The sequence below is a fragment of the Jaculus jaculus genome, chromosome 7, assembly GCF_020740685.1.
Source record: "Jaculus jaculus isolate mJacJac1 chromosome 7, mJacJac1.mat.Y.cur, whole genome shotgun sequence".
Lineage (NCBI taxonomy): Eukaryota > Metazoa > Chordata > Mammalia > Rodentia > Dipodidae > Jaculus > Jaculus jaculus.
The window spans coordinates 114565588-114579937 of record NC_059108.1 but is presented as its reverse complement, the minus strand read 5'-3'; the positions used below and the strand labels follow the sequence as shown (position 1 = coordinate 114579937).

General features: G+C 44.0%; 1 protein-coding gene across 1 annotated transcript in view; it reads left to right on the top strand.

The window, feature by feature from the left end:
• Window positions 1–1720: 1720 nt before the first annotated feature.
• Window positions 1721–14350, top strand: part of Rtn1 (reticulon 1) — a 249418-nt gene continuing 236788 nt past the window's right edge. Inside the window, exon 1 of the mRNA XM_004649232.2 lies at window positions 1721–1973. Within this exon, the coding sequence (XP_004649289.2) occupies window positions 1736–1973 (238 nt within the window). The 5' untranslated portion in view covers window positions 1721–1735. The remainder of the gene's footprint in view (window positions 1974–14350) is intronic.

Below are 14350 nucleotides of genomic sequence, written 5' to 3'. Positions count from 1 at the left end.
ATTTTTGTATGAGTAGAACAAAAGGTTTGGCTGAATCAGATTTTCATTTCAGCACGGAAGGACGACGTGATGCTGGTCCTGATGCTGGCCTTTGAATCTATGACCAGATGGGTAAGGAATCCCCAACATGCGTTTGGTGGCTCAGCGCCCTGCCAAGTCTCACTGGGTGGTGTGCCACACCCATGCCCACCTTTATGTTGCTGTCTGGACCTTTTTGTTTCGGTTTGGTTGTTTTGAGACAAGGTTCCTTGTAGCCTACCAGGTTGGCTTGAAACTATATGTGCTTCTACTTCCCATCTTCCAGGATTATAGGCATGTGCTAGATCTTTGTGGCCACTTTTGTTGTTGTTGTTGTTTTGAGGTAGGGTCTCACTCTAGCCCAGGCTGACCTGGAATTCTCTCAGTAGTCTCAAGGTGGCCTTGAACTCAAGGCAATTTCCTACCATTGCCTCCCAAGTGCTGGGATTCAAGGCATGCGCCACCACGCCCAGGCTTGTGGCCACTTTTGTTTTAGAGAAGCGGTAGCAGAGAAATCTATTCCTCCACCTTGAGTGGGACTTAACTTTAGCGTTTCAAGGTACATCACTGCACAAACAAATTTAGGCAGCAATAGCATCAGGCTGTTTGAAAAGATAGGCCTAAATAAGTGTGGGAATAACACATGTTAGGTAAGTCACTTCCCTCCTCTATCAAGTATCACCCGTCTTAGAGCACAGTAAAAGAAAAAAAAAAAAAAAGCAGCAACAAGAGTCTTGGCATATCCAATTCCCCAAATCTAATAGACTGCCCAAGATGGTTTGTGATGTATATAGCCTCTAGCCTAATGTTTCTGAAAGGCAGCAGAACTGATTTCGAACTGCTGGTTAATCTCGGTCCTAGTTGCGTTTGAGACTAGTTAAAATGAAGTCTAGGAAGCTTGGCTTTGGACTTTCATAGCTCATTCCTGTCCTCTACTTCACTATTTCCAGCCTCGTCCTGGAAACCAGTTAGGGATGCAGGATCTAACCTTGAGGGTGCGGGTTCCTGTTTCCATTTGCCGTCCACGCTCCTCTCCAGCTCCCTCCTGGTCATACCAGTGTCATCCCTGGACAAGCGGACTCGGCTCACCCTCAGACCGTTGCTCCCGAGGTCTCCAGCCCCGTTTCTTTGCCTCTGAGTCCCAGGAGCTCAGTCTGGGTTTAACTTCTAGAGTTGTATGGGGCAGTTTGCCTCACCGGTCATGCTGCAGCTCGGAGCCGCTTGCTTCCACCTGCTGGTCCTCTCCTTGCATGCCTGCTCAACTGTAGGGAAGATGCAAGGGGGGTTGACACATCATCCCTTCATCAGAGCTTGCCACCAGCCGGCCAGGGGCTGACGTGCGCCGCCGAGGACTGGGACCCAGCAGGCCATTTTCACCTGCGTAATAACTGGCTTGGGAGTCGCGGCCTCTGCACACTGGAGTAGGGGAGGAGCGCAGGCGGCGGCCGCCCCAGGGGCCGGGAGGAAGAGGAGGGGGAGGAGGAGGAAGAGGAGGAGGAGCTGAAGCTCCCAGACAGCAGCTCCCGCACGCACGGCCCAGAGTTGCAGCAGCAGCTGCGGGTGCGGCGCGGAGACTCCGCATCCTCCGGGAGCCGCGAGTCCCGGCGGGCGGGGACAGCAGCAGGGGAGCCACCACCGAGCAGCGGCCTCGCCAAGCCGCCGCCGAGCCGAGCCGAGCCGAGCCGAGCCGAGCCCGGGGGTGGGTGAACCGCCAGCCATGGCCGCGCCGCCGGATCTGCAAGACGAGCCGCTGCCTCTGGCCGGCCCGGGGTCCCAGTGGTTCGGGGACCAGGGGGAGGGAAAGGACGAAGCGGTGACGCCGAAAGGGGCCAGGCCGGCGCCGCAGGCGGGGGAGCCCGACCCGGGGTCCGGGGTAGCGAGGATGATGCCGCGGGAACTGGGCTCGGGCTCCGCCCGGCCGCCGCCCGTTGCTATGGAAACCGCATCATCCACAGGTAAGACCCGCGGGCTCCGCCATCCCGCAAATGGTGTCAGGTACCCGAGTCCCCCCCCCACCCCCCACCTCCCGTGGGTCCCTTGAGCCCCAGCCTCAACCCGGTGTCGCCACGGGAGATGGTGGCTGTTGGCAGACTGCAATTTCTCTACCCTCACCTCCCCCTACGTGGGTCCTTTTATATCACGAGCACGCCGATTGCAGTTTTAAACACCGTCCTCATGGGCCCGGGTACAAGTTTCTCCCTGTCGCCGGGGGCTCGGGGCTGGGGGGCGGCGTGACGGGCTGTGATGGTTTTCTGGGGCGTGTTTGCGCGCAGCGTGCGCGCGGGCGACGGGAGACGCGGACCGAAGAGCGGCCGCCGGGAGGGACGGCGGGGTGGGTCCCGGGCAGCTCGTGGCTCCCGCTGGCTTCGCTGCTGGGTGACCTGCCATCGCTCCGGGCGTCGCCACACCCTGCCCCCCTCACTCCGTCCCAGGCCCCTCCCATCCTCCCCGCCGCTTCTCCCGCGCAGAAAACACGTCCTTAAAGGAGTGTGTGCCTAATTTCAGGAGGGACAGAGTTGCAAGCAGGTCGGGAGTTGTGGATTCCCCCACACACCCTGCCTCGCTCACTTTCGTAACTATTTGTGACCCCCCCCCATCTTGAAGGCAGAATTGAAACTTGGACCCTGCCCCCCCCTCGCCAAAATACGTCGGTCCTGGCGGCGGGTTGGAGGGCTGGGATGGTGGCGAGTGGACCAGGCATAGTTGCCGCGCAGTCTGAGCCCGCCCCAGCGGTCGGAAATTTCCCTGGGCTTGGACTCCCTGCGCCCGAGGGCTCCCCGGCAGCCTGAGCAAACCCGCGCCGGGGTGGGACCCAGGTGCGGGGAGGGGCCGCGGGGAAGGAGGTGCGAGGCGCTCTCGCTGGGTAGCTTGTTTCCAAGGAGAGATGTCGTAGGGCTGTTGTGTTGTGCTGCTCTCCGGGAAAGCTTTGTTGTGATGGAGTGGGAGCGGCGGAGTTTTGGCAATGTAGCAGGAGGCCCGGATGGTGGGGGGAGGGGTGGACCTGGCGTACGTGCTCTGGGCGGCTGTTTGAGGGAAACCCCCGTTCTTAAGCCACTCCCTCTTTTAAGGGTCATGCGGAATGCCCTTAGGATGTCTTCATGGAATTTATGTTGTACAAAACTTGTCCCTGTCGTGAAGGGAAGAAAAAGGTGAACACCATCGATAAGCAAAAAGATGAGAAAGAAGAGGGAAGAGACATACCGAACAGCTGAAAACTCCACGTGTGGTATAATTTCTATGAGCTATCGGGTGGGATTTAAATCTGAGAACGTATGCCCAACCTCTCTTTCAACTATTGCGCCCAAGTAAGAGAAAATAAAGTTTATAATAACAAGAGCAAATGACAAATGTTAATAGACAAACTAAGGTAGTATATGTCATTGGCATTCTTTGCACAAGGTAGCTCACAGCTCAGAACTTTACCCACCATACTCAGAGTAAATTTTCTCTTCATAAGCATTTCCGCCTACCATTAGTGTCACCACAGGTAGGAAAACAAAGGGAAGGAAGCTAGGGACCTTTGTTCACTAGCATGTTATCCACTAAAATGAGCTATTGTATAGAAAATGTATGGGGTGTGTGTGTGGGGGGGTGCAATGTGATGTTTTGATGCAGTCTACATTGGGAAATGATTCGATCAAGCTAACATCACTGCCATCCTTTTTATAGTAAAGCTAGCTACAATCTACTAAGCATTTTTGACATATACAGTGCATTGTTACCGAATGACAACTGCAAGAAACAGCAAAGCATTTTCCAGTTTTAGCAAATCTTCATTATAAAAATACTTTTGGTTTGTTAAATATTTTTTTGGTATTTTTAAAATTAGTTTTCTATTCAGCAAATACAGGCAGTTTAGTACCATTATTAGGTTCATTTATGACCTACCCCTTCCCCATTGGCCCCTCCTTGTTGAGGTATATGGGTCATGCCTTGTGGAGCTAGCCCTGGTTTGTTAAATATTTTAGGAGCATCTTTTCCTAGGCAGCAAATGCACTAATAAGCTCAAACAGGATTTTAAGTTTGGGAGGAAGGAGAATGAAGAGGAGGTGGAAGGAGCACATCATTTGCAAACTCATGTAGAAATGTTTTAGCTTATTATTGCCGCTTAAAGGGATTTCTCATGAGTGCTGATTATTTAAGATTTTAAATCTCTAAGTTCCCTACAAAGTAAACTGTATGGGCTGCTCTAGAAGCCATGGAGATTGGAGATGATAGCCAAATAAATGACCATGTCTTGAAAAATCCAAATAAAACCTGGGCCAGCTTCCTCATTTGTTATTGTGACAGACACCAGATCCAAAGGAGGCCCATCAAGTATACTGCTTGACATTGCCACATTAAATTTTGATTTACATTTGGCTTATAAATAGAAATTAATTTTCTCACAGTCCTGAAGGCTCGGAAGTCTGAGAGCAAGGTGTAAGTAGATTTGGTATCTGGTGTGAATGCGCTTTCTGCCCACATCTTGTTTTCACTGTGTTCTTCCATGGCAGAAAGCTGCCTGGTGCTTTTCTTTTTTAAAGAATGGTGCTTTCTGAGACTCAGTTTCCATTAAGAAGTAACTTGGGCTTTAAGTGTGAGGCACTGTAAACAGATTTTGTTTCTTTCCCGATGCAGCGTTGAAATGTAAGACAGATATTGATGTTTTAAAAACTGTTTTTCTGAGAAACACCACCAAACCTGCCATCTGGACAGAAATTCTGTTATTTATTTTTATACATTGATGGTAATTAAAGTTCCCAAAGAAATAGTTCCAAAAATATTTCTCAGTAAAGTCCTGGAATGAATATATATTTCAACATCTTTAAAGCTGTGTTGTAGGACCCCATGAGTGCTGCCTTTTCAGGGACTCTCATTGCTTCTGGCACTATTGTAACAGAAAAATTCTTGATAAAAAATAACACTGGGCTAGAGTGATGGCTTAGTGGTTGGCGTGTTAGCCTGCAAAGCCTAATGACCCGACTCCAGTTCCCTTCTAAAATCAGATACAGGAAGTGGCTTCTGGAGTCTGTTTGCAGTGGCTGGAGGCCCTGGTGCACCCATTCTCTCTGTCTGTGTCTTTTATAGAAGTCTCTCTCTGTGTTTGCAAATAAATAAATAAATAGCTTTTAAAAAACACTTTTCTCGAGCTACCCTCAGTGGGCATGTGCGATGTCTCTGATGTGCCACGTTCAATACTCTGTGTGTAGGCCAGGATGTTAATCATAAAACATTGCCATCAGTTAACAATATTCTGCAAAGGATGTTAAGTACAACTCTTTTTTTTAAAATATTTTTGTGCATTTTTAATTAATTTATTTATTTGAGAGTGACAGACACAGAGAGAAAGACAGAGGGAGAGAGAATGGGCGCGCCAGGGCTTCCAGCCGCTGCAAACGAACTCCAGACACATGCGCCCCCTTGTGCATCTGGCTAACGTGGGACTTGGGGAACCAAGCCTCGAACCAGGGTCCATAGGCTTCACAGGCGAGCGCTTAACCGCTAAGCCATCTCTCCAGCCCCAACTCTTTTTTTTTTCATAATCAGTTATTTTATTCCTGGAAACTATTCAAAAGGAACACACAATAACAAAAGGATAGAAGAATGGGCCTTTGTTTATGGAAAGAATTTAACACCGAGCATTAGAACCAAATGAAATGGTAAGAAGTTAGCTCATTGCCTGCTTTGGAACTTAACTCATTGACTGCTCCATGCATGGAAAAAAAGATAAAGAACAGTATGGAGAATGGTCTGGAGTGGTTTGCTTCAGTAATATTGGTTTTGGATTAAGCTTGATGTGAATGTCTAGATAACTACAACAATAAGAGAAAATAAGACAGAACTGGGCACAGTGGCATACACTGTTAATCCCAGCAGTTGGGAGGCAGAGGTAGGATCACCATGAATTTGAGGCTACCCTGAGGGGAAAAAAAGGAAAATATGATGTTTTCAATTTGTTTCTTTTGAATAATAGCTCACAGACTTATATTTTTAAACTGCTAAATATAATACTCTATTATTCTTGGTCCATCCTAATTTATTTAACATTGAAAATATTTTACACTTCCCACATTTATTCTCTTCAGTATAATCCATCCAGAGAGCTATGCAGCATTACCAAGCAGCATTTCCATCTGGAACAGGGTAAACCCTCCTCACTGCTGAGTGTGGTTACTGTGTATGATCAGTGGATGGGCAGTTTGTGTTTGTAAATAATTTTTTAAAAATATTTTTTACTTGTTTATTTGCAAGCAGAGAGAGAGAATGTGTGCACCAGGGCCCCTAGCTATTAGAAACTTCAGATGTATGTGTCACTTTGTGCATCTGGCTTTACGTAAGTGCTGGGGAATTGAGCTCTGCTCTTTAGGTTTTGCAGACAAGCGCCTTAACCACTTAACCAGAAATCTCTGCAGCCCTGTATTTGGAATAATTTCTAGGAACTTCCTTCCAGAGGTATACATTCCAGTCTTCTTCTCTTCTCCGTATTCTTTTGAAAAAGAAACACATAAACTTTAAAAATCGTGAAAAATAGACATTATCAAAACTTTCAGCCTGACATTACCTTTATGAGCTCTGTGTTCTGGATACCCATCCTGCATATTCTTCCACAAACACACCTGATCTGATCTCTTTTCTTGGTTGCTCATTAACTTCTAATTCTGAGGGTTTGATGACATTGCCTATTATGCTGTCTGTACTGGGCATCATGGATTACAGAACACTTGAATTACGGGTAAAGTGAGAAACTACGGTGGTTCCATTCAACGCTGTATTCATTGGCTGAATGGCTCTTTTGTGTGAGGGTCTTTGCTAAACACGGGCCATGGGTTCCTAGAATGTGGGCAACTTTCCGTTTCACATGAATACTTTAGCCAAACATTGCCTTTTGTGTGAGCTTGCATTTTCTGCATCCTCAAGTCATTGCTCAAAGTGTGACTAGAAAGGCATTATTGTTGTCCCACCTCATGGGCACAACGGCTTGAGTTAGATTTCTGTGGTCAACATAGAACCAGTAAATGTGATCACAACTTGCTCAGACTATATAGACAATAAATCTTATTCTCTTTCCTTCTCAATCATTTATCTCATTTGAGCTTCTTTGAAGACATAACTGTTCTTAACTATGACTCCAAGGTCTTTGGCTTTGTTAGTTGTGATTCAACTTTTTGTTGTTGCTTTTAAGGTAAGGTCTCACTATGTACTATAAGGCTGGCCTTGGACTCACAGTGGTCCTCCATCTTGGTCTCCCAAGTGCTGGGATTTAAAGGTGTGCACATCCACACACGACTTAATTTTATAATTAAAGTAAGTCATTTAAGTAGTAACCAAGGGAGCTTTGCAAAATATACTGTAACTTTTAGAAGGCAATGAAAATAAAAGATGTTTCAAGAGGCTAATGTATCTGTATGTGAATGCTCTCCACTGAAGTCATTTAAAAAACAAGGTCATAAAATGAAAGACAAAACAACTTTTTGGTTAAAGTCAAAGTGAGGGCGAAGAAAGCAGTGAGAAGAGCATGAGCAGTTTGTGGAGGATGTGGTGGTGGAAGTGCCTGAGAGAGGAAAGCGCTTCCCCTGTCATGTTTGACCTCATGGTGTAAGGTGGAGAGGCTGTAAAGCTGATACAACCAGGAGAGACTGGAAGCTCAGGAGAAGTGCACAGAGGTGAGCTGCTGGGTGGCTGTTGTGAAGAGACTCGCTTTTCAAATACATCTACTTCACAGCTCATGACACTGAATGAATTGAATGAATGTGCTGGAAGTTTTAGTCTTTCCATGTATGTGTATGTGTATGTATATAAAAATACACACACACTCACACACACAGACACACACACATGCAGACACACGCAGATACACACAGACACACACACACACACACACACACACAGACACACACACACACACATATGTTTTTTGAGGTAGGGTTTTGTTGTAGTCCAGGCTGACCTGGAATTCACTATGTAGCACTATGTAGGCTCAGGGTGGCCTTGAACTCACAATAATCCTCCTACCTCTGCCTCCCAAGTACTGGGATTATAGGTGTGTGCTGCTACATCTGGCTTTTTAAAATATATTTTTTAAAAAAACTATTTATTTGCGAGATAGAGATAGAGATAGAGATAGAGATAGAGAGAGAGAGAGAGAGAGGGAGAAAGAGAAAGAGAAAGAGAATGGGAATGCAGGGTCTCCAGCTGCTGCAAGTGAACTCCAGATGCATGCATCACTTTGTGCATCTGGCTTATGTGGGTCCTGGGGAATTGAACCAGGATCCTGTGGCCATGCAGGCAAGTGGCTTAACTGCTAAGCCATCTCTCCAGCCCCCCTCATTGTCTTTTGAAAGTAAAACTACTGCCAGAAGAGTTGAAATGGGTGGTGTAGTAGTTTGAATTATGTCCCCCAAAGACTCGGGTATTTTATTCAAGCTTGTAACTTGGATTTCCAGCTGCCTGGCTGGAAGAGGTGTCAGTGGGGTCGTAAGGTGTGTTTGGGGGCTGGTCTGATTTCCAGGCCAAAGATATGCAGAGAAGTTTGAGCTCTGTCTGGGTCCCCCCTGTGGCTGGCTGCCAAGTTTGTGCTTGTGGCTTTTGGTGTTTGCTGGCTGGTGATGGTTTCTCTCCACTTGAGTGTATGGAAGCAGCTGGTTCTGTCACTGCTGAAATGTCCCCCTGGATCTACAGGCTTGAAATAAACCCTTTCCTCCCCTAAACTGTGCCTGGTTTGGAAGTTCATCCCAGCAAGGTGTAGCGCTCTACAATGGGTGGCTGCTCGAAAAGAGGAATATGATTGATTTTAAAACTTATAAAGCAGCTGGGGAGATGGATCAGCAGTTAAGGTGCTTGCCTCAAAAGCCTAATGACCCAGGTTCAGGTCCCCAGTACCCACTTGCATAAAGATGGATGCAGAAAGTGGTGCATGCATCTGGAGTTGGTTTGCAGTAGCTAGGGGCCCTGGTGTGCATCATTCTCTCTCCCTTTCTCTCTCTCCTTACCAATAAATAAATAACAATATTTTAAAATGCTTTAAAGGCAACAGATTTAATACTTATAAGTGATAGAATCTAAGAATTCATTTTATGGAAAATATTTATAAATTTTTATAAAAGAATAATATGTTTATTCCCAGAAATTTCTACTGATTCACTAACAAATAATCCCCATGCAACAGAATTTTCTCTTTTCAGATTCTGAATCATCGTCATGTACATGGCATTTACTGTGCCTGAACTCTACAGCAACCTCAGCTTGTAAATTATGTAGAAAGTATGTTCTTTAACTTTATAGATCATATGATGTTTCAAAAGGATGGCTGGTTCACTACACGTTACTGTTTGTATGAAAAAGTCTTGATTTTAGGGTTTCCTTGAAAGCAATCATGAAAAGAATTTTCCAGCTAATTAAAGAAGTCCATTTTTGGATTAGTAAATGTTTATAAGATGTCACTGAAATTTAAAAGGTTCAAAAGAGCATATAAAGGGAAAGGAAATCTTTAAAGCTTTTTCATTGGATGTATCCACTGTAGATGGTACTGTGTATGTAAAAACAGTTTCAAACAAATATACATTGTATGTTGAGAATATTCCCTTCATCGCTTCTGCCTTCCCCTTTCTCACCTCTTATCCTTCTGTTAGTCCCTTTTACTCTCACAGACAGTTCTGATAAGAAAAGGAAATCTTATTCATAACTTTCCTTTTAGAAAGATAGTTTCATTCATTCACGATTATGCTAGTTTTTGAATATGCTATGTATAGAGTTTAAGTCTATATATTTTGGTGGGAGTGGGAGAAGGAGAGAAGGAGGTGAGATGGGCAACAGAAAATATCTGTGAGAGCTGGCGTGGTGGCACACGCCTTTAATCCCAGCACTCGGGAGATAGAGGTAGGAGGATCACTGTGAATTCAAGGCCACCCTGAGAATACATAGTGAATTCCCACTCAGCTTGGAGTAGAGTTAAACTTTACCTTGAATTTTTTTTAAAGAAACAAGAGTTTGTGAAAGGATAAGTACCACGGAGAAGGCCAAGCCGCAGGGACTGAGAAGGCTTCATGATCTCACAGTGAATACCCTAACCCCACCGAGGAGAAGCAGCTCCTGGGTAATGGGAGCTTGGGTGAGCGAATAAAAGAAAATAACCCGTTACAATTTATTAAAAGAAAAATATTCTCAAAATAAAATAAAACAAAGCATCATCATCAACAACAAAAATATAGCATGACAGTAGTTAGAGTGATGGTCACAGAAGGGGCTTATTGATGAGGTGGCATTGAAGGAAGTGAAAGAACAAGTCATGCAGATTCCTGGGGCAGGATCCCAGCAAGTTTGCCTGAAACACTGAGGAAGCAACAGCAAGGACAGAGGGATGAGCATGGGCAGAAGGGTAGGAAGAGAGCAAAGGGTGAAAGTTAAGGTTTGGTTCTTTAGGCCTTTGCAGTGGGAAGCACTGGAGAGTGTCTGTGGAAAGGGAACCTGTTTGGACTTCAGTTTCATGGATCTTTGTGGTCATTGCATCAAGAATCTAACACGGCAGTGATGATGGGTAGAAGTAACCAATTAGTAGGTCATTGTAATAAGCTGAGCAAGAGATGATTGCCACTTGCACCAGAGTGATAACACTAGTGGAGGTGAAAACTGATCGGATTGCATGTATATGGATATATATTCTGAAGCTTACAGTGTATCCTAATGGACTGTGGATGGAGTGTGAGAAAAAAAAAAAAGCTAAGATTTTTATTTTTTTTTTCTATGATATTTGGCCCGAGAAAAGACAAGAATGGAGCTCCTAGTAGTTGGGGTTGGGAAGACTTTAGGCAGAGCAGATTTTAAGGGAAGACAGAAATTGAGCTTTGCAATGGTTAACTTGAGGTATTCATTAGATACCAAGTGGAGACTTCAATCTGTCAGTCTGAGTAGGCTGAAGTATGGTTTGGATGGGGAATACACAGTTGTGATTTATTGATCCAGAGATGAAGTCACAAAGAGAGGCAGTGTTGACAGCAAAGGTGCCAAGGGATCCTAGGTCACTAGAATATTTCAGATTTCTTTCAAAGGAAACCAAATGGAAAGTGAAGAATTAAGCAGGAGGACTTACAGCATGGGGATTACAGAGAGGAGGAAGATGGTATGTCAAAAGGAGTGGGATGACTGGCTCTGTCAATAGCTGCATGTAGGTTGGACATGTGGGGATTGAGAATCAGATATTGCATTTGATACTGAAGAATTGATAATAAATTTGATGGGTCAATTTTCTGTGAAATATTGGGGGAAAAACCTTGGCTGGGTTTTCAAGAAGACAGGAAGAGAGAAAGTAAAGGATGACTCAATAGACATGACTATTTTGAGAAATTTTACTATAAAGCAACAATGAGAGGTAATTGAATAGGGGATTTAAAAAAGAATAAAAATATATTTTTCTTTTTTTAATTATAAATGGTATTAAAGCAGATTGGTAAGGTGAATTTTATAGTTTGCATATAGAATGTCTTCCGAAGGCCCATGTGTTGAAGAGTTGGTTCCTAGCTTGGTGCTATTGGGAAGTGGTAGAAACTTTAAGAGAAGAGGCTCAGAGGAAGGTCTTCTGATCACTACAGAAGATGCCCTTAAAGGGAAGAGTGAGACCCAGACCTTCTCTTGTTCCCTTTCATGTCCTGGCCATGAGGGGAACAACTTTTTCTGCCATGTGCTCCCAACATGGCCCAAAGCAATGGGGGCCAGCAATCACGCACTGTATATAATCTGCAAAACTGTGTTCCAAAACTGAACCTTTTATCTTAGCAGTTGACCATTTTAACCATTTGTCACAGTATTGAAAAGATAACACATGGTGCAAATGATTCAGTGGGCAGGGTGCAGGAAAGAGAGGGACTTTTTCCTGCAACCATGGCTCTGAGCAGTTGAGGGGATTGGATTCAGTGTACATGGAGTATGGATGTCATATGTGAGGATAGCCCATGGATATGGCTGGAGGAGATACAGAGGAGATACCACACCATAGGGAGTACACAGATATGGGGTGGAAGGTCTCTTCTCCCTGTTTCTGTTTTATCAGTGAAACAAGGAGCTAGGTCAATAGTATATTGAAAGCTGAATGAAAATGTTGGATGTCTGAGAAGAGGTTAAAAGTAGATTTTATTGTGATCTAAAAGAATGGGGAAGTGAAACCACGGGAAATGACAGAAATTCTGCTCAGTGCTTAGAATTCTCTTCAATTTGGTGATCATGAGCTTACTGTGAGACTAATAACCACGCATATTATACTTTCTTCTCCTCTTAAAAAATATCCAGTCATATTAGGCCAATTGTTGGTTTGGAATAGTTGGATGGCTTTTACTTTATAATAAGCATGGCAGAAGAGGGGCGGAAGGTTGAGGCTGTATGTATGCAAGGGAGTGTGTCCATGATGGGTCATGGGATCTGATAGAAGAGATGAAGCACAGGCCAAAAGTTATATAATCAAGGGATTGTGTGCTGCTGGAATACAGGCTCTAGAGAAAGGGGGCTGAAGATATAAGAGGTAATTGGAGGGTCAGAGTTAAGATTATGCAGTGGAGGACAAGGTCACTAGAGAAACAAAACAGAGTCCAGAAGAACGGAGAGGGTGGTGGTGAAGTGTCCATCTTGATGTTGCTGACAACTCAAAGAGCCATGGCAGATACTGGTGAGTATCAGTGAATTATGTGTTAAGTGATGCCTGTACGTAAGGAATAATAATGGCCAAGGCTTCAAATCTATTGGTTTCTAAGATAAGAGAACAGTGGTCTATGTAGTTATAAATGTAAAATCCTGACTATAGGTTGTACAAAGTCTATTTAATATATATGGAATGTAGGAGACAAAATTTAAAAATAGTTCATCTTGGGGCTTGGGAACATTGTGGATTATAATTAACTTGATGTGAATTAGTGGTATGGAGAAATTGTTAAAACCACTTCTGAAGCTCTCGGCTGTATTAATAGAAAGTTTCAGGTGCGCACTGGAAAGATTGATGAGTACTGGTGGTAAAGGAAGGAAGACAGAATTGGTGAGGCTTTGGAAAAACGTGCCATTGAGAAATAGTTAAAAGAAACTAAGAGTTTTTAGCAAAAAGAAAATAATTGCAGGAATTCTGATCTTAAATTCAAATTGTAGAGCTTTCCTGGAGCAAAGGAAGAAGACCAGAGCCAGGTGACTTCCTAGGTCAGGACTGGGGCCAATCTTCTGCAGAAGCAGATTCTACTTTGAGAAGGAGAATGCTCTAGTAATTGGAATTGGCCAGAAAGGAAGTAGACGGTCTCCCAGTTAGTTACTGAAGTTCACGAAAAAGTGAGGTTGCTTGTTTGCTGGGGAGAAATTTGGAAAGGAAGGTTATCAATTATGCTGAAATTGTCATACCTTCCTAAATGAGAACAGTGGCCCAATTTTCACATTGTCTTTATTACTTGACATCGGGATCATTATGCTTTTACATATTTCTCAAAGAAAGTAGCACTCTCATAAAACCAGGAATAGCATCCTCATGAAAACCATGGTTAGCCTCAAAATGACTGTTTAGCATGAATTCTCTATAAAATTGTAGCCTTCTTTAAGTTCATCTCCAGTTCTCCATTATTAATAAAATTCCATAATGTAATACTTGCCCTCTTAAACTTCACAACTGTATCCAATTTTGGGTTATTAGCCTAAACATAAAAATATATGATCTGCAAATATCTCTTTCATTTTATATTTTCCTAAACTATTTTTTTAAACTAGGGGATTGAGCTCAATAAATATTTAATATAAATTATTCTAAATGTCTTTTGGAATTTATTAAATAGTTTTGCAATGGTAAAAGCACTATCTGATTTTCTCCTTAGTTCTTTGCCCCCCCCATCTACATATTTATGGCATAGTATTTATTTACTATAAGGGTCAAGGATAAAGGATTAAGGGGCTGGAGAGATGGCTTAGTGGCTAAGGTGCTTGCTTGCAAAGCCTAAGGTCCCAGGTTACCAGTACCCACATAAGCCAGATGTACATGGTGGCACATGCATCTGGAGTTCGTTTGAAGTGCTTAGAGGCCCTGGCACACCCATTCTCTCTCTTGTGCTCTCTCTCCAATAAATAAGTAAAAATATGTTTTTAAAAAAGAATAAGGGAATAAGGAAAATGAGCAGTGATGAGGTGTTTTACTTAAAACAAAACAAAACAAATCCCTGCTTATTTTGTTTAGTTGGGGACTCAGCCAAATAGCCACAGAGAAGGGCCGACAGGGGACTACGTGAGGCAAGATGAGTAGTGGTGGAACAGTCACCTGCCCAGACAGGTGAGGATAAGGCAGAGTACAAAGGATTTGAAGGCTACTCATGGGACTCCCGACTTTTTTTACATGGGTTCG